The sequence below is a fragment of the Talpa occidentalis genome, unplaced genomic scaffold (genome assembly GCF_014898055.3).
Source record: "Talpa occidentalis isolate TD23 unplaced genomic scaffold, MPIMG_talOcc4v2.1 talOcc4.9, whole genome shotgun sequence".
Lineage (NCBI taxonomy): Eukaryota > Metazoa > Chordata > Mammalia > Eulipotyphla > Talpidae > Talpa > Talpa occidentalis.
Window position 1 is genome coordinate 8154961 of NW_023605305.1, and position 16039 is coordinate 8170999.

General features: G+C 59.8%; 1 protein-coding gene across 2 annotated transcripts in view; it reads left to right on the forward strand.

The window, feature by feature from the left end:
* The window catches only part of PLEKHM2 (pleckstrin homology and RUN domain containing M2), a 36268-nt gene extending 20696 nt beyond the window's left edge, over nt 1-15572 (forward strand). Inside the window, exons 2-20 of one of the 2 annotated variants that reach the window (XM_037501454.2) lie at nt 795-901; nt 1264-1373; nt 2214-2313; nt 2795-2882; nt 3683-3869; nt 5069-5128; nt 7983-8211; nt 9315-10154; nt 10468-10537; nt 10685-10775; nt 11099-11163; nt 11446-11534; nt 12066-12198; nt 12424-12614; nt 12993-13058; nt 13701-13860; nt 14136-14315; nt 14392-14508; nt 15109-15572. In XM_037501454.2, coding sequence (XP_037357351.1) covers nt 795-901; nt 1264-1373; nt 2214-2313; nt 2795-2882; nt 3683-3869; nt 5069-5128; nt 7983-8211; nt 9315-10154; nt 10468-10537; nt 10685-10775; nt 11099-11163; nt 11446-11534; nt 12066-12198; nt 12424-12614; nt 12993-13058; nt 13701-13860; nt 14136-14315; nt 14392-14508; nt 15109-15243 — 3018 coding nt within the window. In that variant the 3' untranslated portion in view covers nt 15244-15572. The remainder of the gene's footprint in view (nt 1-794; nt 902-1263; nt 1374-2213; nt 2314-2794; nt 2883-3682; nt 3870-5068; nt 5129-7982; nt 8212-9314; nt 10155-10467; nt 10538-10684; nt 10776-11098; nt 11164-11445; nt 11535-12065; nt 12199-12423; nt 12615-12992; nt 13059-13700; nt 13861-14135; nt 14316-14391; nt 14509-15108) is intronic. The other variant, XM_037501455.2, reaches the window with a different exon arrangement.
* The last annotated feature ends 467 nt before the right edge of the window (nt 15573-16039 follow it).

A 16039-nucleotide genomic window follows, 5' to 3' on the forward strand; every position in this document is an offset into this window, starting at 1 on the left:
GAAGGGCAGAAGTGTGGATAGGAGTGTGGCTAACATGAAGCCAGAAAGACGTTACCTGGAGGCCCCTGCTCCTAACTGGTTGCAGAGAACAGTATAAGTGTCTGGGCTTTCTCAGTGGACTAAGCTGGCAGAGCTGCCTATGCCCTCTTCAGCCCGTGGGCCTTGCTCCGTGCTGCAGATCATCACATCTACTGCCCAAGACTCTGACTAGTCCAGCCTGGGAGCTGTGTCCTCAGTCCTGGCTGGACCAAAACTCACACCCTGCCTTGTCAGGCTCCTCAGTAAGACCCAGTGCCCCGTGTCAGCTCTGGCACCCAGGCTGCCAGAGCAGATGCCCCCTCTGTCAGCCCTTAGTACACACAGAGGGCAGCTCCAAGCAGTGCCACTGCTGCACAGGCAGTGGGGGTGCACACTCTGGGAATGAGGGCTCATTTTGTGGCTCACCCTGGCCAAGTTGTGCTGCTCAGTGGCCCTGGCTCAAAGCCTGGTGCCATGTGGGACTTTCACAGGGACCCAGCACCCCTTGCCAGCATCAGGCGGTCATCGTGTCCAGCTCTTGGACATGATATAGGGGCTGGGCTCTGAGAACACAGCTCTTGGGGACTAGGCTCTCAGAATATAGCCTCTGGCCTCTGGGACTCCAGATCAGGACAAGCAGCTGGCCCAGGCAGCGTGAGGTACACTTCCCAGGACATCTTGTGACTGGTTTTCTCAGCAACCTTCTTGATTCCAGCACTGCTGTAACCCTCCTCTTTATCCACTTCTAATTTTGGGGGGATTTCTTTCCCTTTCAGCTACAGAGCTACTTTGCTGCCTGCGAGGATGAGACGCCTGCTATCCGGAACCACGACAAGGTCCTGCAGCGTCTGTGTGAGCACCTGGACCACGCCCTGCTGTATGGGTAAGAGGACATGCTTTCTGGGGCAGACTTAGGGCACAACAGGGCACGGCTGAATCCACGAGTCCCTCAGAGAGACGCCTCTACCCTTGCCTGCCTTTGATTTCTTCTCTCCCTTGGCAGAAAGAGGTTTGTCTCACTCAAGTGGGCCGCAGCCTGTCTGTAGTTAGCCAGCAAACATAAAAGCGGGGAGAATACACATAGACCAAAGCACGGTGTGGAGGCACAGTGGCTGCCTGTGCGTCCCTAGGGGATGCCAAGGCCTTGACCTCACTTGACCCACATGAAGATGGGTAGACCAGCTGACTGCAGCTTCCCAGGGTGGCCCTGCTTAGGTCATGGCAGCTGCTGTCCCATTTTCTCAGACTGCAAGACCTCTCATCTGGCTACTGGGTGCTCGTGGTGCATTTCACCCGGAAGGAAGCCATCAAACAGATCGAGGTGCTGCAGCATGTGGCCACCAACCTGGGGCGCAGTGAGTAGTACCAGGTCGGCTCTGGGAAAGGCCGGCTCCGCCCTCCCTGTGGGCAGCTCAGGGCTCAGGTGCAGACTCAAGGTCAGGCCCTGGGAGGCTGATGACCCTGGGGTGGCCAGTGGCAGTGGGGTTAAAATACCAGCACCCTTGGCATGGCCTCTCTTCTCCCTGCATATGAGTTTTTTGGAGCCTCCCAGGTGGGGTGAATGGTACTGAGGTGTGGAGAAGAACCAGACTACCCTCGCAGCCCAGCTGAGCCCCAGTCTTGCTTCTCTCCCTGAGCTGGGATCAGTCTTCACCTGCAGAGCAGCACGGAATACTGGCATTTCTTGACCCAGCTGAAGTTGGCAGTCTGCCCTCTTTCTTGGAGTTTCCTGGCTAGCTACAGGCTAGGGTCTGACTGAGGACAGAGAGATTTCAGGGCTGTGGCTCTAACCAGAGAGAAGGCTGGAGTGCCTGGTCCCCAGGCCACTTGTTCCTTCCATTCTGCTCTTGCTGGGCCAAAAAGCTGCCACCCCAGGGGGCCTCCCTAGTGGCACAAGCGTTAAGACACAACCTATGAAGCAATCCACAGCCGCTGCAGCAGGAGTTCGATTCCCAGCAAGCCAGGGAGCAACCCACATGGCGCAGCAGACCTCTCCTGACTTGCCCTCTGCTCCCCTCAGCAGTGTACTTCGGTCAATCTGCCTGTTCTGTTACCCTCTCTGTCTCTGGTGAATCCTCTCACCCTCCACACCTCTGGCCTGTACCCCAGCTCTTGTATGCATAAATAAATCTTTAAAAAAAAAAATGCCACCCCAACAGAACTTCCTTCCAATTACTCCTGCCCTTTGCTTGCAGGCCGGGCCTGGCTGTACCTGGCCCTCAACGAGAACTCCCTGGAGAGCTACCTGCGGCTGTTCCAGGAGAACCTGAGTCTACTGCACAAGTACTATGTCAAGTAAGTGTCCCTGGTGGTGTCTCACGGGTGCCCAGAGCCCCCTCGAGCCTGTGCCAGAGACTCTTGTCCCATGTGGTGTCCGGAGGCCTGGCATGGCATTGCATGCTGGGGACATGTCCGTGATGAGCAGTGGCTGGGGCCTCGCTCACAGTGGGAGGGCATTGCACACAGGCTCTGCTGAGGCTGTTTGGTGCTCTGCCTCCTCCACCCAGAATGTTCGACCTTTTTAAGGGTTGCTGCAGGAACAGAGTATTTATAGCAGCTGCCAAGAGCCAGTGGAGCCTGATGCTGCAGGCCCCTGTCTGGAGTCAAGTGCAGTGTGGCTCTGGACCCAAAGGGTGGTGAAGCTGCCTCCAGCTGGGCGTCCTCCAGGGAGTGGGGGTGACGCAGGTCAAATTTCAGCGCAGCTGGCTTGTTGGTAAGGGAGGGCATAGCCGGCAACCAGACTCAGGCCCATACCATCCCTTCCCCCGTCTCACAGGAACGCCCTGGTCTGCAGCCATGACCACCTGACTCTCTTCCTGACCTTGGTGTCTGGCCTGGAGTTCATTCGATTCGACCTGGATCTGGTGAGACTCCACAGCTCTCGCTCTTTGTGGGGACGCAGGGGTGGGTGGGTAGGGTTAGCAGGCAGTTTCATTGTTGGGGGTCCTCTGTTGAGTGTGAGCCACTTGTTACCTATTGGTTGAGGTACAGGAAGAACTCAGGGTCTGAACCCTTGAGTCGAGCAGGCAGGGTTGATTCTCTCTTGGTCTATTTAAAGCCGAAATTCCTGGTCCAGGAGAGGTGTTCCTTTCTCAGTCCCAACTTGGAGATGGCCCCACGGCCCAGAGTCTGTAGCACTCGAGTCCTGGCCTTCATGTTTAGGACATGATTGTTTGACAAGGACAAGGCTCCTGGGCCCGTGGCAGTGTCATTAGCTCCAAGCTGCCCGCCTCCCCCACATCCTGCACTGTACACGGTGCTGGCCCAGAAGGAGCGGGCGAGGCTGGGGCACCTCTCAGGCTCGGGCTCATGGAGGTGGCTGAGCTGCCCCGTCACAATCAAATCACCCCCTTGGTCCCACTCCCAAAAACAAAGACTGCAAAAGGAACTTGGCCCCTGAAAAGTGGTAGAAGTTGAAGAAAATGAGCAACTCTGATCTAAAGCGGCTGAAGAGGGTCAGAAGGCACAACGGGGGCCCGTCATCTCTGTTGGCCTTGAGTCCACAGCTGCCAGGGCCACCGCTGTGCACATGCCTCTTTGCAGCACTTATTTCTGAGTCCATTGACCTCTGGAAGGAAACTGGCCTGGGAGGCTGTGGCAGGCAAGCTGCTGGCCTCTGTGTGCAGGCCCACAGGACCTGCTGTTAGCACTCTCTCCTCTGCAGGATGCCCCGTACTTAGACTTGGCCCCCTACATGCCCGACTACTACAAACCTCAGTACCTGCTGGACTTCGAGGACCGCCTTCCCAGCTCCGTCCATGGCTCGGACAGCCTGTCCCTCAACTCCTTCAACTCCGTCACCTCCACCAACCTGGAGTGGGATGACAGTGCAATTGCCCCATCTAGCGAGGGTAAGTGCCCAGGGCAGGAAGGTGCCACCCTCGCCTGACTCTGGAGACTGTGGCTTGTGCTGGTGGGCAACATCTTCCTGACAACCTGGTCCAGTGGCTAAAATTTGAAGTTGAGCAGGGCCGGCCGTCTCCCAGATCTTCACGACCTCAAGTCCCTGTTGTGTCTAAAATATTGATTCTGGGGGTAAAAAGGCCAAAATGGGATTTTATGAATGAGACCCTTTGCCCTGGGACAGTTTTCTGAGTGAGGGGGACAGGCAGTGTCACCTAGAGATTCTGGAGTGTTGCCGCTTTGGGGAAGATTGTCCTACCCTGGATTCTAGGCAAAAAGAAGCTAAGCCACCCTAGGAAGGAGAGAGCCAGAGGGTCTAAGTTTAGGGGACACTTAACACCATTTCTCATGTGTCCATTCGTGCACTTGCCGTGTGTCAGGGTGACTGCACCCACCGCCCCCAAGACCAGCAAGAACGCCATCATTTGTTGTCTCGATGCAATGACTCCCCAGAGCAGTCTGGTTTCTTTCATTTGATAAAGCTGCTGTTTCCCCACCTTCAACTGGTGTGGGAAACCAGCGTTCTTCCTTACCTCACCACCCTCACCTCCAGGAAGAGGGAGTCAGTCACATGGTCAGCCTCTGGGGCGCCCTAAAATTGCCTCAGCGTTGACACTTTGACCTTCTTCTTTCTGTATTTCTGCTTATGCCATAGTGCGTAGGTCCCGGGGGAGGTAGTTGCTGTCAGGCTTGCTGTTCACCAGCTTACATCATATCAAGGGAGCGGAGGCATCCAGCTCCTGGGCCACCTCTGAGAAACCAGAGGCATGGGCCCTGATGGAACAGACTGTCCATAGATGGAGGTGTCCCCGAGAGCCCCCCTCATCTCAGCTGCCAGGCTGAAGGGAAAGAAGGCAAGGATAGAAAAGGAGGTTCATTGCAAGGGAACCCATCCTTCTCTGCCAGAACCAGATTCTGGGCTTGGAAAAGATCGCCCCCCAGAGGTCTTTCCATCTGGCTGGTGGCATCTGGGCCAATGGCCAAGCTCAGAAGCAGCTGGGGTGTGTTAAGTTCCCCTGAGGTTGTTAGATAAAATACAGAAAGTTCAATTTTTTCCTCTCCCGTGTCTCCTACCCTGTTGCCCCCAGCCCACTGCCCTTCCACTGCCTGTGTATCTAATCTTCAGTTTTGTCCCTCATTTTTATAGATTATGATTTTGGAGATGTGTTTCCAGCAGTGCCGTCTGTACCCAGCACAGACTGGGAAGGTGGGACAGAGTCTGCTGTTACTCTCTTTTCCTGTTTTGCGACGTTTCTATGCCAAGCTTGCTGCATGCTCCAAAATCAGCTCATTATTTATAATACTGTCAATGATCACAATAAAGCCGAGTTTGGTGTTCTAACAGATGGAATTCTGCAGTAGGAGAACTTGACCTTTAGCCGTAGGCAAATCCCTCCTCCCACTGCAGGACTCCTGCCTTTATGCGGTGGCATTGTGGAGTCACTGAGTGACTCGTTCCCGGGACCCACAGACCACCCTTCCTGACCCCAGTGCCAGTCAGTGCAGCGATATGCAGAGGGAGCTGCCAGCTCGTGGGACGCTAGTGACCCAGGGAGCAGAGACTTGTTCTGGAAAGCGATGCCTTTGAACACAAGGCTTATGAGCTTTAAGGTAGGATGTGCTCCTGTAGCAGAAGCAAGAAGAGACAAAGGCAGAGGGCCTGATGCCTTCGGGCTGCTCTGGATGGCTTTCTCTCAGGTATTTTTGAATGAGATTGCAGGAGAGAACTTGCCTGGGCACAGCTAAAACTTCTACAGGGAGATTCTCTTTGAGGTTTTAAGCAGATTAAAATGAGATCTATCACCCCTCCCAGCCTGTCCACGAGGCAGCAGTCATGCTTTGGCATTTTCCTGCCCTTGACCCCACTTCATGAAGCTCTTCGCCCACGAGCCTATGGTTACTCAGAGCATAGGTCCTTCTGAGAAGCTTATGCTTCCTCCTTAAATCTGAAGCTGTAGCCAAAACCCCCTTATCAAATATCAAAGAGCTTCTTCCTCTCGTGGGCTGCTTCCCCCTGGGGTGGGAGTGGGTCCCAGCCATTGAATGAGCCAGTGCCCATCATGAGCCTGAGCTTGAAGGTCTGGCGTCCTCCCGCCGCTGCAGAGCTGGGCCCTGTGACTAAAGCCAGGACCTTGGCGTGGTGCGTGGCCGGTGATTGCTTCCCAAGTAATGCGAGTATGAAATAGCCTAGGTTTGAGGGCAATAAGATATGGCCTTGGGGATAATAAATGGTGTCATTGGGCTGAGAGAGGTGCGTAGGACCTAGGTTTTGGTTTTGGTGAAGACTGGCTGAGTCCAGAATTCCATCACAGCGTCCCTTGTCCTGGCGGTCTCTTCTTGCAGCACATGCCAGCATTAACCCTCCTCTGGTTCTAACAACTAACCCTTCCCGGACCCAGCTCCTTGCTGCCTGTCGCAGTCACTTGACAAGCTGGGCCTGACCCACCTCTGCAGACCTTCTGAGCTCCCTGTGGCCTGAGAACTAACTGCTTGCTCAGGCTGGCCCGGACAGGGGCAGGGGGAGGCTTCTCCCAGCAGTGATCTGCTTCCCTGGGTTCCTCCAAAACCCCCAGGCACTCCCGAGCGCCTGCTGACAGATCATCCAGGGAGCCTTTGTCTTCTTAGAGGTGGAAAAAAGCAGGATTTGAGGGCAACTCCAAACTCTGGGACCGGTGGGGATTCAGCAGCCTGGTAGAATTGGGGGGTATCCCGCCCATTACCCACATGTGCCCTCGCCTCTCGGGACTCTTTCTGTGGGTGTCTCCAGGGGCGGGGACAGGAGCATCTTTGAGACAGGACAGGGTTCTCTGCACCTGAGAACTTGGGCTCTGAGGTCCCAGGGCCTCTGCAGACTGTCTCATCTGGCTGGTGTTCTGGTGGCGCTGGCAGTTCTCCTAGCTCCCTCCTTCGTCCTTATGTTAAAAGACGGTGCTTTAAAAAATGGATGATGTGCTGCGTCAGCAACAGCTGCCCGTGGTTTCCAAGATCTGCCAAGAAGTGGACTGAGGTCGGGCCCCTCTGCGTCAGGCTGAGGGTAGAAAGCATGTTTGCCACATGTCTCTGGGCAGATAATGGCCAGTGAGATGTGCGCAGGCTGGCAAATGGGGCATGAACATGCTGCGTCCCTTGCCATTAGCCCTCACCAGGCAGCCGGACAGCTGGCCTCTGTTCACTGCTCGGATGGCGCCCATCTGCCACCGGGACGGCCCTGTGCACTTTTGTATTGCTGCTGCCACCTCTCCAGGTCCTGCGCCAGTGACCTGGGGGCTGGGGACGCAGCAGTTAAGCCTGTTCCCCTCTGGAAGGCAGCGTCTCCCCCTACCCTGGCGTGAGCCCTGGTTGGGCATGCGACACAGACAGGACCACAGGCAAACTGAGGTTTGAATAAAATTGAGCTCCACGCCCCTTTCAAAGATCACCGGGTAGTGTCCTAGGGGGTGTCAGGAGGAGAAGCTGCCACCACAGGAGCCCCGAGGCAGCTGCTGGGACAGCCACTCAGCCCTTCTTCTCCCCTCTGTATCTCATTCTCCCCCTTTTCCCAGGCTTCTCGCCCTTCGGATTCAATGTCTGCCCCCTGCTCTGCACCCTCCTTTTCTCTAACCCCTGTTTTCTTGTTTCTTTTTATCTGCCCCTGGGCACCACCTCAGAGGATTGGGTATCTGAGCCCTAACAGTGCCTGGAGGTGCTGTAGGAGCTGCCACATGCCCTTCTCGCATCCTGGTGGGCTGAGGCCTGGAGGGGTGTGCGTGCGGCCTCCTCTGCGGCATCACAGCCCCATTCCTGGTGCTTCATTCTGGAGGCTGTCCGCCCTCGGGGCTCTTAATTCAAACTCAGTCACTTTGCTGTGAGCTCCCAGCAGCGTTGGTGATGACTGTCCCTCCAGTTGGCTTGTAGGGCACACATCCCACATCCTGTTGGATTGGGGCCTCTCCCCTGGAGACAGCCACGCCATCAGATATCCCTGGGAGGAGCGCAGCCCTCCTTCCTGAGATAAGGCATCCTTGGGGGCCCAGGATCCCCAGGGGATGTCTGACAGGCTGTCCCGTTTCCTGTCCCCCCAGATGGAGACTTCACGGACACCATCAGTGGCCCCCGCTCCACAGCCTCAGACCTGACCAGCAGCAAGGCTTCCACCAAGAGCCCCACCCAGCGCCACAACCCCTTCAACGAGGACCAGGCGGAGACCGTGTCCTCCTCTGACACCACCCCTGTGCACACCACCTCTCAGGAGAAGGGGGACTCCCAAGCCCCGGACCTGCCAGACGCCTGCACAGAGCTTGAAGTCATCAGGTCAGCAGGGAGGGGCCCCGAGGGCAGTTGGGCGAGCCTCCGGGGTCCTGTCCACCACTGGCATCCATTTTCAGTCTGTACAGACCGGGGCCCCCTGAGGGCAGGTGAGATTCTTCCTGGAAACTAGAGCTCCCGGCCCCTGCTTGGCATTTCTTTGAGCAAGAGGAAACAGGAAGAGAACAGGGCACAGGCAGGCGGTTCCCATGGCTCCGGGCCTTGCCAGGCTGCAGCGCACTTGCCTGAGCCCTGCAGGACCAGGAAGCACCTGCAGACTGCACTGCCCTCCAAGCCGTTCTTGGACATTAACACACAATTTCCGAGATCCTAATTCAGTTCAGCATGACTCACTGAGAAAAGGTGACTTCAGCTTGTGGACAGAGACATAGAAGGGAAGCAGGAGGTGAAACTCGTTGGGACAAGTTGGGAAACCTGGCCCAGAGCCTCTTGCGCCCTGACTCCCCCTGGCTCCCCCTGACTCCCCCTGGCTCCTGCTGCGGAGACTCAGCCTGACAGGAGGAGAGTGCTGTGTGCATGGCAGACCTCCTGGGGGCTTACTGGTCTGGGGTGGGGGGCAGAGGGGGTTGCTTCCCCGTGACTGGAGCCAGGAGTCTTCCACAAGCCACTGGGAGTCCTGAGTGGCTTGAAGGGTTCAGCCCCAGGCCCACACCCGCCAATTTGGAACCAGGCGTAGGAGCCAGGAGTCGAAGTCCAAAAAGCTTTGAGTGTATTTCTGGTTAAATTACCCATGATGATACTTAATGGGAGGTGAGGTCAGCTCAGTGTACATTTCCCACATCCTAAGAGGAGGGCTGAGCAGAGGGGGCTGTTGATCTAAGCAGCCGTGGCGTAGGGCCTGTTCGGGGGGTCTTCTAGTGCTGCCCCCTGTGCCTCTTCATGCTGATCCCTTTCTCTGCCAGCAATGGGGAACCCCTCGGGGCTGCCACTACATCCAGAGCAGAGCTCCCCCACACGTCCCAGGACCACGGAAGCTTGGGCTGTGCCCTCAGAGGGCCCATGCCCAGGACCCCCCCCCGCAAAAGCCAGCCTGTCTAATTTCCCCCAGCACCGTGATCTCAGATGTTCAATCTCCCCCACTGTCCCAGGGTCACCAAGAAGAAGAAAGCCGGGAAGAAGAAGAAGGCCAGGTCAGACGAGGAGGCAAGTCCCCTTCACCCATCCTCCACCCGGCACTCCTGCGCCAAGCAGGGGGACAGCAACAGCCTCGTCAGCAGCCCAGGCCGTGAGCAGGGCTCCCCAGATACTGCCTTTGCGTCCCCCCAGGAGGAGGGAGAGGAGCCCAGCAGCACAGCTGAGAGCAGCGAACGTTCTGAGCCCAGCCTGCTCATCCCCGAAATGAAGGACACTTCCATGGAGCGCTTAGGGCAGCCCCTGAGTAAGGTCATTGACCAGCTCAACGGGCAGCTGGACCCCAGCACATGGTGCTCCCACATTGAGCCGCCGGACCAGTCCTTTCGGACCGGCTCTCCCGGGGATGCCCCGGAGAAGCCGCCAGATAGCGACTTTAGTGAGGGGCTTCCAGCCCCCATGGACTTCTACCGCTTTACCGTCGAGAGTCCAAGCGCTGTTACATCAGGTGGCGGCAACCATGACCCTGCAGGGCCTGGCCAACCGCCGCATGTTCCTGGTAGCCCTGCGACTGCTGGCCAAGAAGAAGAGGGAGGAGCAGCAGGAGCAGGGGGACAGGCACCTCGGCCTGTAGAACACGCCCCCGGGGAGGCCCAGGAGCCGGAGACCCAGGAACAGGAGACCCGGATGCCCCTGGCTGGGGAGGGGCCTGTGCCTGACCCAGAGCCTGGGACCCAGGAGGCTCTTTGCCAACTCAAGAGAGACCAGCCCAGCCCCTGTCTGAGCAGCGCTGAGGACTCTGGGGTGGATGAGGGGCAGGGGAGCCCTTCTGAGATGACCCACTCAGCAGAGTTCAGGTGAGCGAGGCTCCCTGCGCAGCAGGTGTTAAGACACCCTTCTGGCCCTTGCCATGGGGACACTGTACTCCAACCTCCAAATAAACTAAGCGCAGGTCCCGCAAAACCCATTCTGAGCTGGGAGGTAAGAAGGGATATGGCCCTCCCTTCCCTCACTTCATCTCCTGGTATGGCTACAGCCACTACAACTGGGCTGCCTCTGTCTGCCTGTTTCACCTCTCAGTGCCTGCATCACCTCTCTGTACCCCCATCTCCTTTCCCACTCCTGGCCTAACCTGATACCTTGCCTTCCCCACACTTGTCCTTCTCACAGAGTAGACAACAATCACTTACTTCTGCTGATGATCCATGTGTTTCGAGAAAACGAAGAACAGCTCTTCAAAGTAAGTTCCAGGAACTTAGGAATGAGCCAGAGCCTGCGCAGCAAGGGCGAGGCGGGCTGGGCCACCAGGCAGTTCCGAAGGGGAAGCATGCTGCCCAGGTGGGGCAGGAGCCACAGCGCCTGACCTCTCTCTGCTTCGGCCCCTCAGATGATCCGGATGAGCACGGGGCATATGGAGGGCAACCTGCAGCTGCTGTACGTGCTGCTCACAGACTGCTATGTCTACCTGCTGCGGAAAGGTGCCTGCTGCCCCCAGCTAGGCCAGGGCACTGCCCGGAGGCTGAGGAGGCTGAACGCCACCCCTCACCCCCGACCCCCACCGAGGGTCTCGGGTTCCTGACTTGTGCTGATGAAAATGCATTCCACGAATGGGTGGCTTGACGTCCCAAGACTTGAGCCTGGGGGCCTCCCTGCAGAGCACCCCATGTCGCGTTCCTACTCTGTGCTTTCGGGTCACAGGGCGATGACGAGCCCTGTCTCAGAGAGGTGTCATAGCTTAGAAAATGGGGCAGAGGAGGAGAAAGAGGCCACGGGGGTAATAGGCATTGGGGTCTCCCCTCAGGGGCCACAGAGAAGCCATACCTAGTGGAAGAGGCCATCTCTTACAATGAACTCGACTACGTGTCGGTGAGTTTGGGCTCCTCGGTTGGGGTATGGCATGGATGGGGCCCCCTCAGAGCTACAGAGCCCCAGCCTTGGCCCCTGGGGTCAGGCCCCAGCTTCTCTCTCAGAGAAGCTTCTGTACATGACGCTGGGCCCAAGACCAAGCTTGAGACGCCTCTTCATCCACCACCCTCCCTCACTTTGCCAGTCCAAGGCCCCTGGGGCTTTGCCATGTGGTTGCCCCAGGGTGTGCATCCTGCCCCCCAGCCAGCTGCCTCTCTACATGTGAGGTGTGGTTTCCGGTAGGTGGGCCTCGACCAGCAGACCGTGAGGCTGGTGTGCACCAACCGCAGGAAGCAGTTTCTACTGGATACGGCCGACTTGACCCTGGCCGAGTAAGTGACACCGCCTGGTGGCATCTGCCCCCCCCTTGGGTGCAGGGTGGGACGTAAGAGGGGGAGACAGGTATGTTCACTTGGCAACCTGCAGGCTGGTGAGAGCATCAGGGTGTGGACACTGATCCACCGACACTGGTGGGCACTCCAAGGACCACAGGCCCCGCATGACCTCCAGAGAGGAGGGGCGGGCAGGAGTTACCCAACGGGAGAGAACGCACCAGGCCCCTGGGGCCAGGGGCTCACGGAGGGCCCGCACGGCCTTCCTCCGTGTGACAGTTACCCATAATAAGAGGCCGCCTCCCTCGCTGTTGGGGTCCAGCCCTGTGGCCACTGGGGAAGGTCGGGGCTTCTCCGGGCTGCCCCTGCACCATCGCCCCACCCACCACCCTGTGCTCTGCTTCCAGCCAGGTCCCCCCTAGTTTTTGCGACCCTTTCAGACCAGAGCGCTTAGCCTAAAAGCCCTGAGCAGTGGAGTGGAGGCACCCCCCTCCACGGCGCTTCTGACAGAGGACCCCACTCCCTGTGCAGGTTCTTTTTGGCTTCTTTGAAGTCAGCCATGATCAAAGGCTGTCGGGAGCCACCCTACCCCAGCATCCTGACCGACGCCACCATGGAAAAGCTGGCACTGGCCAAATTTGTAGCCCAGGAATCTAGATGTGAGGTAAGACCCCGGTGAAGAGGGAGGGGTGTCATCTCCGCGGGACCAGCCCTGGTATTTGGGTCAAAGAAGCAAATAGATGCCCCTGAGAGGGGCACGTCTGCCCTTCCCCCACCGTCCCCTCCCTATTTGGGGGTGACCTTGCTCTCTCAGCGACCACTCCTGGGGCTCAGCCATCAGTGAGCCCGGCCTGGACCTCACCGTTGTGCCCCGCTGCCCGCGCCCTAGGCAACTGCTGTCACTGTGTGCTTCTACGGGCTTGTGCACTGGGAGGACCCCATGGACGAGTCTCTGGGCCCCGTGCCCTGCCACTGCTCACCCCCCGAGGGCACCATCACCAAAGAAGGCATGCTGCACTACAAGGCGGGCACCTCCTACCTGGGCAAGGAACACTGGAAGACCTGCTTCGTGGTGCTCAGGTGGGCGCCCCCCTGCTCTGGCCTCAGGCCCCACCCCAGCCTGTTGGGCCTCCAGGTCCCCAGCAGGGACCTCTCCAGGCAGGTTGCTGGAGACAGGCTGAGGGGGGCGCCTCCCTCCTCCACAGGGCTGTGAGGCAGATAGCCCTGGGGTGTTCGACTTCCTGGAAAGCCCACCACCTTTGGGGGCCCAGGAATCCCGGACGCCTCAGGTGAAGATCTGGGCTGGGATGCAGAGGGGCCTGTGCTCCCTGCTGCCCTTCTTCCCTCTGCTTCTTCACCCCCCATCCACGGAAGACAGGTCTCTGGGGTGCCAGACCCCAGCTTGTGGGGATTCCCTGGGGTCTGGGCTCTGACCCCTGCTGTGTTGTCTCCCTGCAGCAACGGGATCCTCTACCAGTATCCCGACCGCACCGACGTCACCCCCCTGCTCTCAGTGAACATGGGGTGAGTGTCCTGGGGACGGGGCGCTTGGCAGGTGTTGGAACCTGGAGTCACTGCCTGGAGCTGCTAATCCTGGGGCCCAGGGCTCCTGTCCCTGCCGCTTGAACTGGCTCTCCCCCTCTTACTGGTTCCCCCGTCCCTGCCCCAGCCCCAGCCCCACCCAGCAGCCCTGGCCCGTGCCCTGGGGTCTGCTGAGTGCTGCAGGGGGTGGGGAGACGTCCTCTCAGGAAAGCAAATGGAGCGCCTTGGCTGGAAAGGGTCCCATCGGGGAGGGAGGCCGCCCGTCCCCAGAGGCTCCTGGCCCGATGGGGAAGTGGACACACACATCCCTGAAGACCTCAGACCCCCGAGAGGGCAGTGGATGAATGTGCACGGATTCTAAGGCCAGACCTGAGCATTCTGAGTACTGGATCGACTCACCCCTCTCACTTGGCCAGGTTTTAGGGATCTAGAAGGATCTTGGTGATTCTGGATATAACAGACATTCCACAGGAAAGGGGGGGCTGCCCAGCAGCTTTAAGCCCCTCCCTAGCACCACAGGGGCCCACACACCTTCCGGTGCCCTCAGACTGGGGCGGGCCAGGGCCCCCACCCCACGCCGCCCCTGCCTCCTCCCTCCCATTTCACCCTCCTCCTCTGGCCCAGGGGGGAGCAGTGCGGTGGCTGCCGGAGATCCAACACCACGGACCGGCCCCACGCCTTCCAGGTCATCCTCTCCGACCGGCCCTGCCTGGAGCTGAGCGCCGACAGCGAAGCCGAGATGGCCGACTGGATGCAGCACCTCTGCCAGGCCGTGTCCAAAGGGGTGAGCTCCTCTCACCTCTGCTGTCCGCCCGCAGCCAGCCCTGTCCAGGACCCCCAGGCCCCTTCCCCAAAGCCACTATGGAGCAACCTGTGAGGACCAAGACAGCACCTCAGGGGACCGCCCAGGAGCCGACCGTGGCACTCAGGGCCACCTTTGGCCCAGGCGGCCCCTGTCACCCTTCTCCCCTGCGACGGCCCTGAGGTGGGCAGAGCCTGCCTGAGCTCTGGAGGGAGGGACCAAACTGCCCCTCTCTCCCTTCTCCTACGCCCCATCAGGTCATCCCCCAAGGGGTCGCCCCCAGCCCCTGCATCCCCTGCTGCCTGGTCATCACCGAGGACCGCCTCTTCACGTGCCACGAAGATTGCCAGACCAGCTTCTTCCGCTCCCTGGGCACAGCCAAGCTGGCCGACATCAGCGCCGTCTCCACGGAGTCCGGCAAGGAGTACTGTGTCTTGGTGAGCTGGGTGGGGGCGCTGGCGGCAGGTCCGATGGCCCGAGCGCTGTCTGCTCACAGGGCCCGGCTCTCCCTAGGAGTTCTCCCCGGACAGCCAGCAGCCCCTCCCTCCCTGGGTCATCTACTTGAGCTGCACGTCTGAACTGGACAGATTCCTGTCTGCACTGAACTCTGGGTGGAAAACCATCTACCAGGTACCTCTTGGCCTGGCCCGTTCCCTGGGGAGGGCCCCTGCAGCCAGGACCAGGCCCTGCCTAGCACGGAGGCCGGGGGCAGGGGCCTGGGGACCGTGCTGGCAGTTCCAGGACAGACACCAACACGAGGGCCAAAGGGCACGACTCTGACTCCCACTGAGTCTGAGGCCAAAGCTGAAAGTGGAACTGAGGAGGCGCCGCCTTTCCTCACCTCAGTTCCCATCAAAAAGGACTAAGAGCTTATGGAGCTGAGCCCAGATGCTGAGGCACCCGGGTGGCGGGACACCCTTCCTCGCCCTCAGCGCGGCCCGCCCGCCGGCGTGGGCACACACAGCTGGCAAGCAGGCGGGAGCACACGCCCTGTGTGCAGGTTACTCGGGGGAGGGCTGCTTCCCGGGACCCGCTGAGAACTGGGGCCCACACGGAGAGCGGGGCTCAGGGAGAGTCACCCTGTCCACTCGAGCCCCTCCTTGAAAAGCAACCTTGCCATAGTTCCGGGGTGAGGCTACACTGTGCGGATGGGCCTCCACTGCCCCCCGACTCTCTGGGGGCCAGGGGCCCTGGGTGGCGGTGCTCACAGCCTCTCTGCGCCCCGCCCAGGTGGACCTCCCCCAGAAGGCCATCCAGGAGGCCTCCACCAAGAAGTTTGAGGACGCCCTGAGCCTCATCCACAGCGCCTGGCAGCGGAGTGACAGCCTCTGCCGGGGCAGAGCCTCCCGGGACCCCTGGTGCTGAGGCAGAGGCGCCGGCAGGGACACCGAGGCTGGTGGCCAGGGGGCAGGAAAGGAGGCTCATGGCCACGTCGTCGTGCCGCTCAGGGCTGGCTTCCCCTCGTCCACAGCCCGCTTCTGCCCCAGGCAGCGGGGCCACCGCAGGGCAAGGGGCGGGAGACGTCTCCCCGCTCTCAGGGGTCGGGACGGGCCCTGGGCATCCTGCTGACAGGGGGCGACTGGATGCTGGGGGAGAGGGTCTGAGCCCCGTGGGCTCTGCCAGCGCGGCCTCCTCCCCGGGGCCCATTGCTGCAGCGGCGCAAATCTGCAGAACAGCTCCGAGGGGAGCAGGACTGGGAGGGCAGGTGCCTCCTTCCTCTCCTGGGGCCGGAGCCCGAGCGCCCAGCCGCCCCGTCGTTGACCCCGCTGTGCAGGGAGGCGGGAGCTCCGGCCTCAGTGCATGCTTCTCCTCACTAGCCGCCCCGAGTGCGCTGCTGCCGGCGGGGGTGGGCGGGCCGGGGCCGGCTGCCAGGCAGCCCTGCATGTCCACAGCGCCTGCCCCTGCCTCTCCCGAGTGCGGCGTGCCCGTGCCCGTAGCACCCAGGAATGAGGCTGTCGCCCCGGGCTGGGGCAAGGGGCCGGGAGGAGACTTGGAGAGGAGCAGGCCGAGCAGGCCCACCAGCCTGGTGTCCGCACCGGCCCCTCCCAACCGGCCCCTGCTGGCTGGGTCTGGGCCTTCTTGAGAGCTTCGTCCAGGGCCCCCTGGGGAAGGGTCAGGTAGTCTGGGGTTGTTTTTTAAATAAAATAGACATGTTATATTG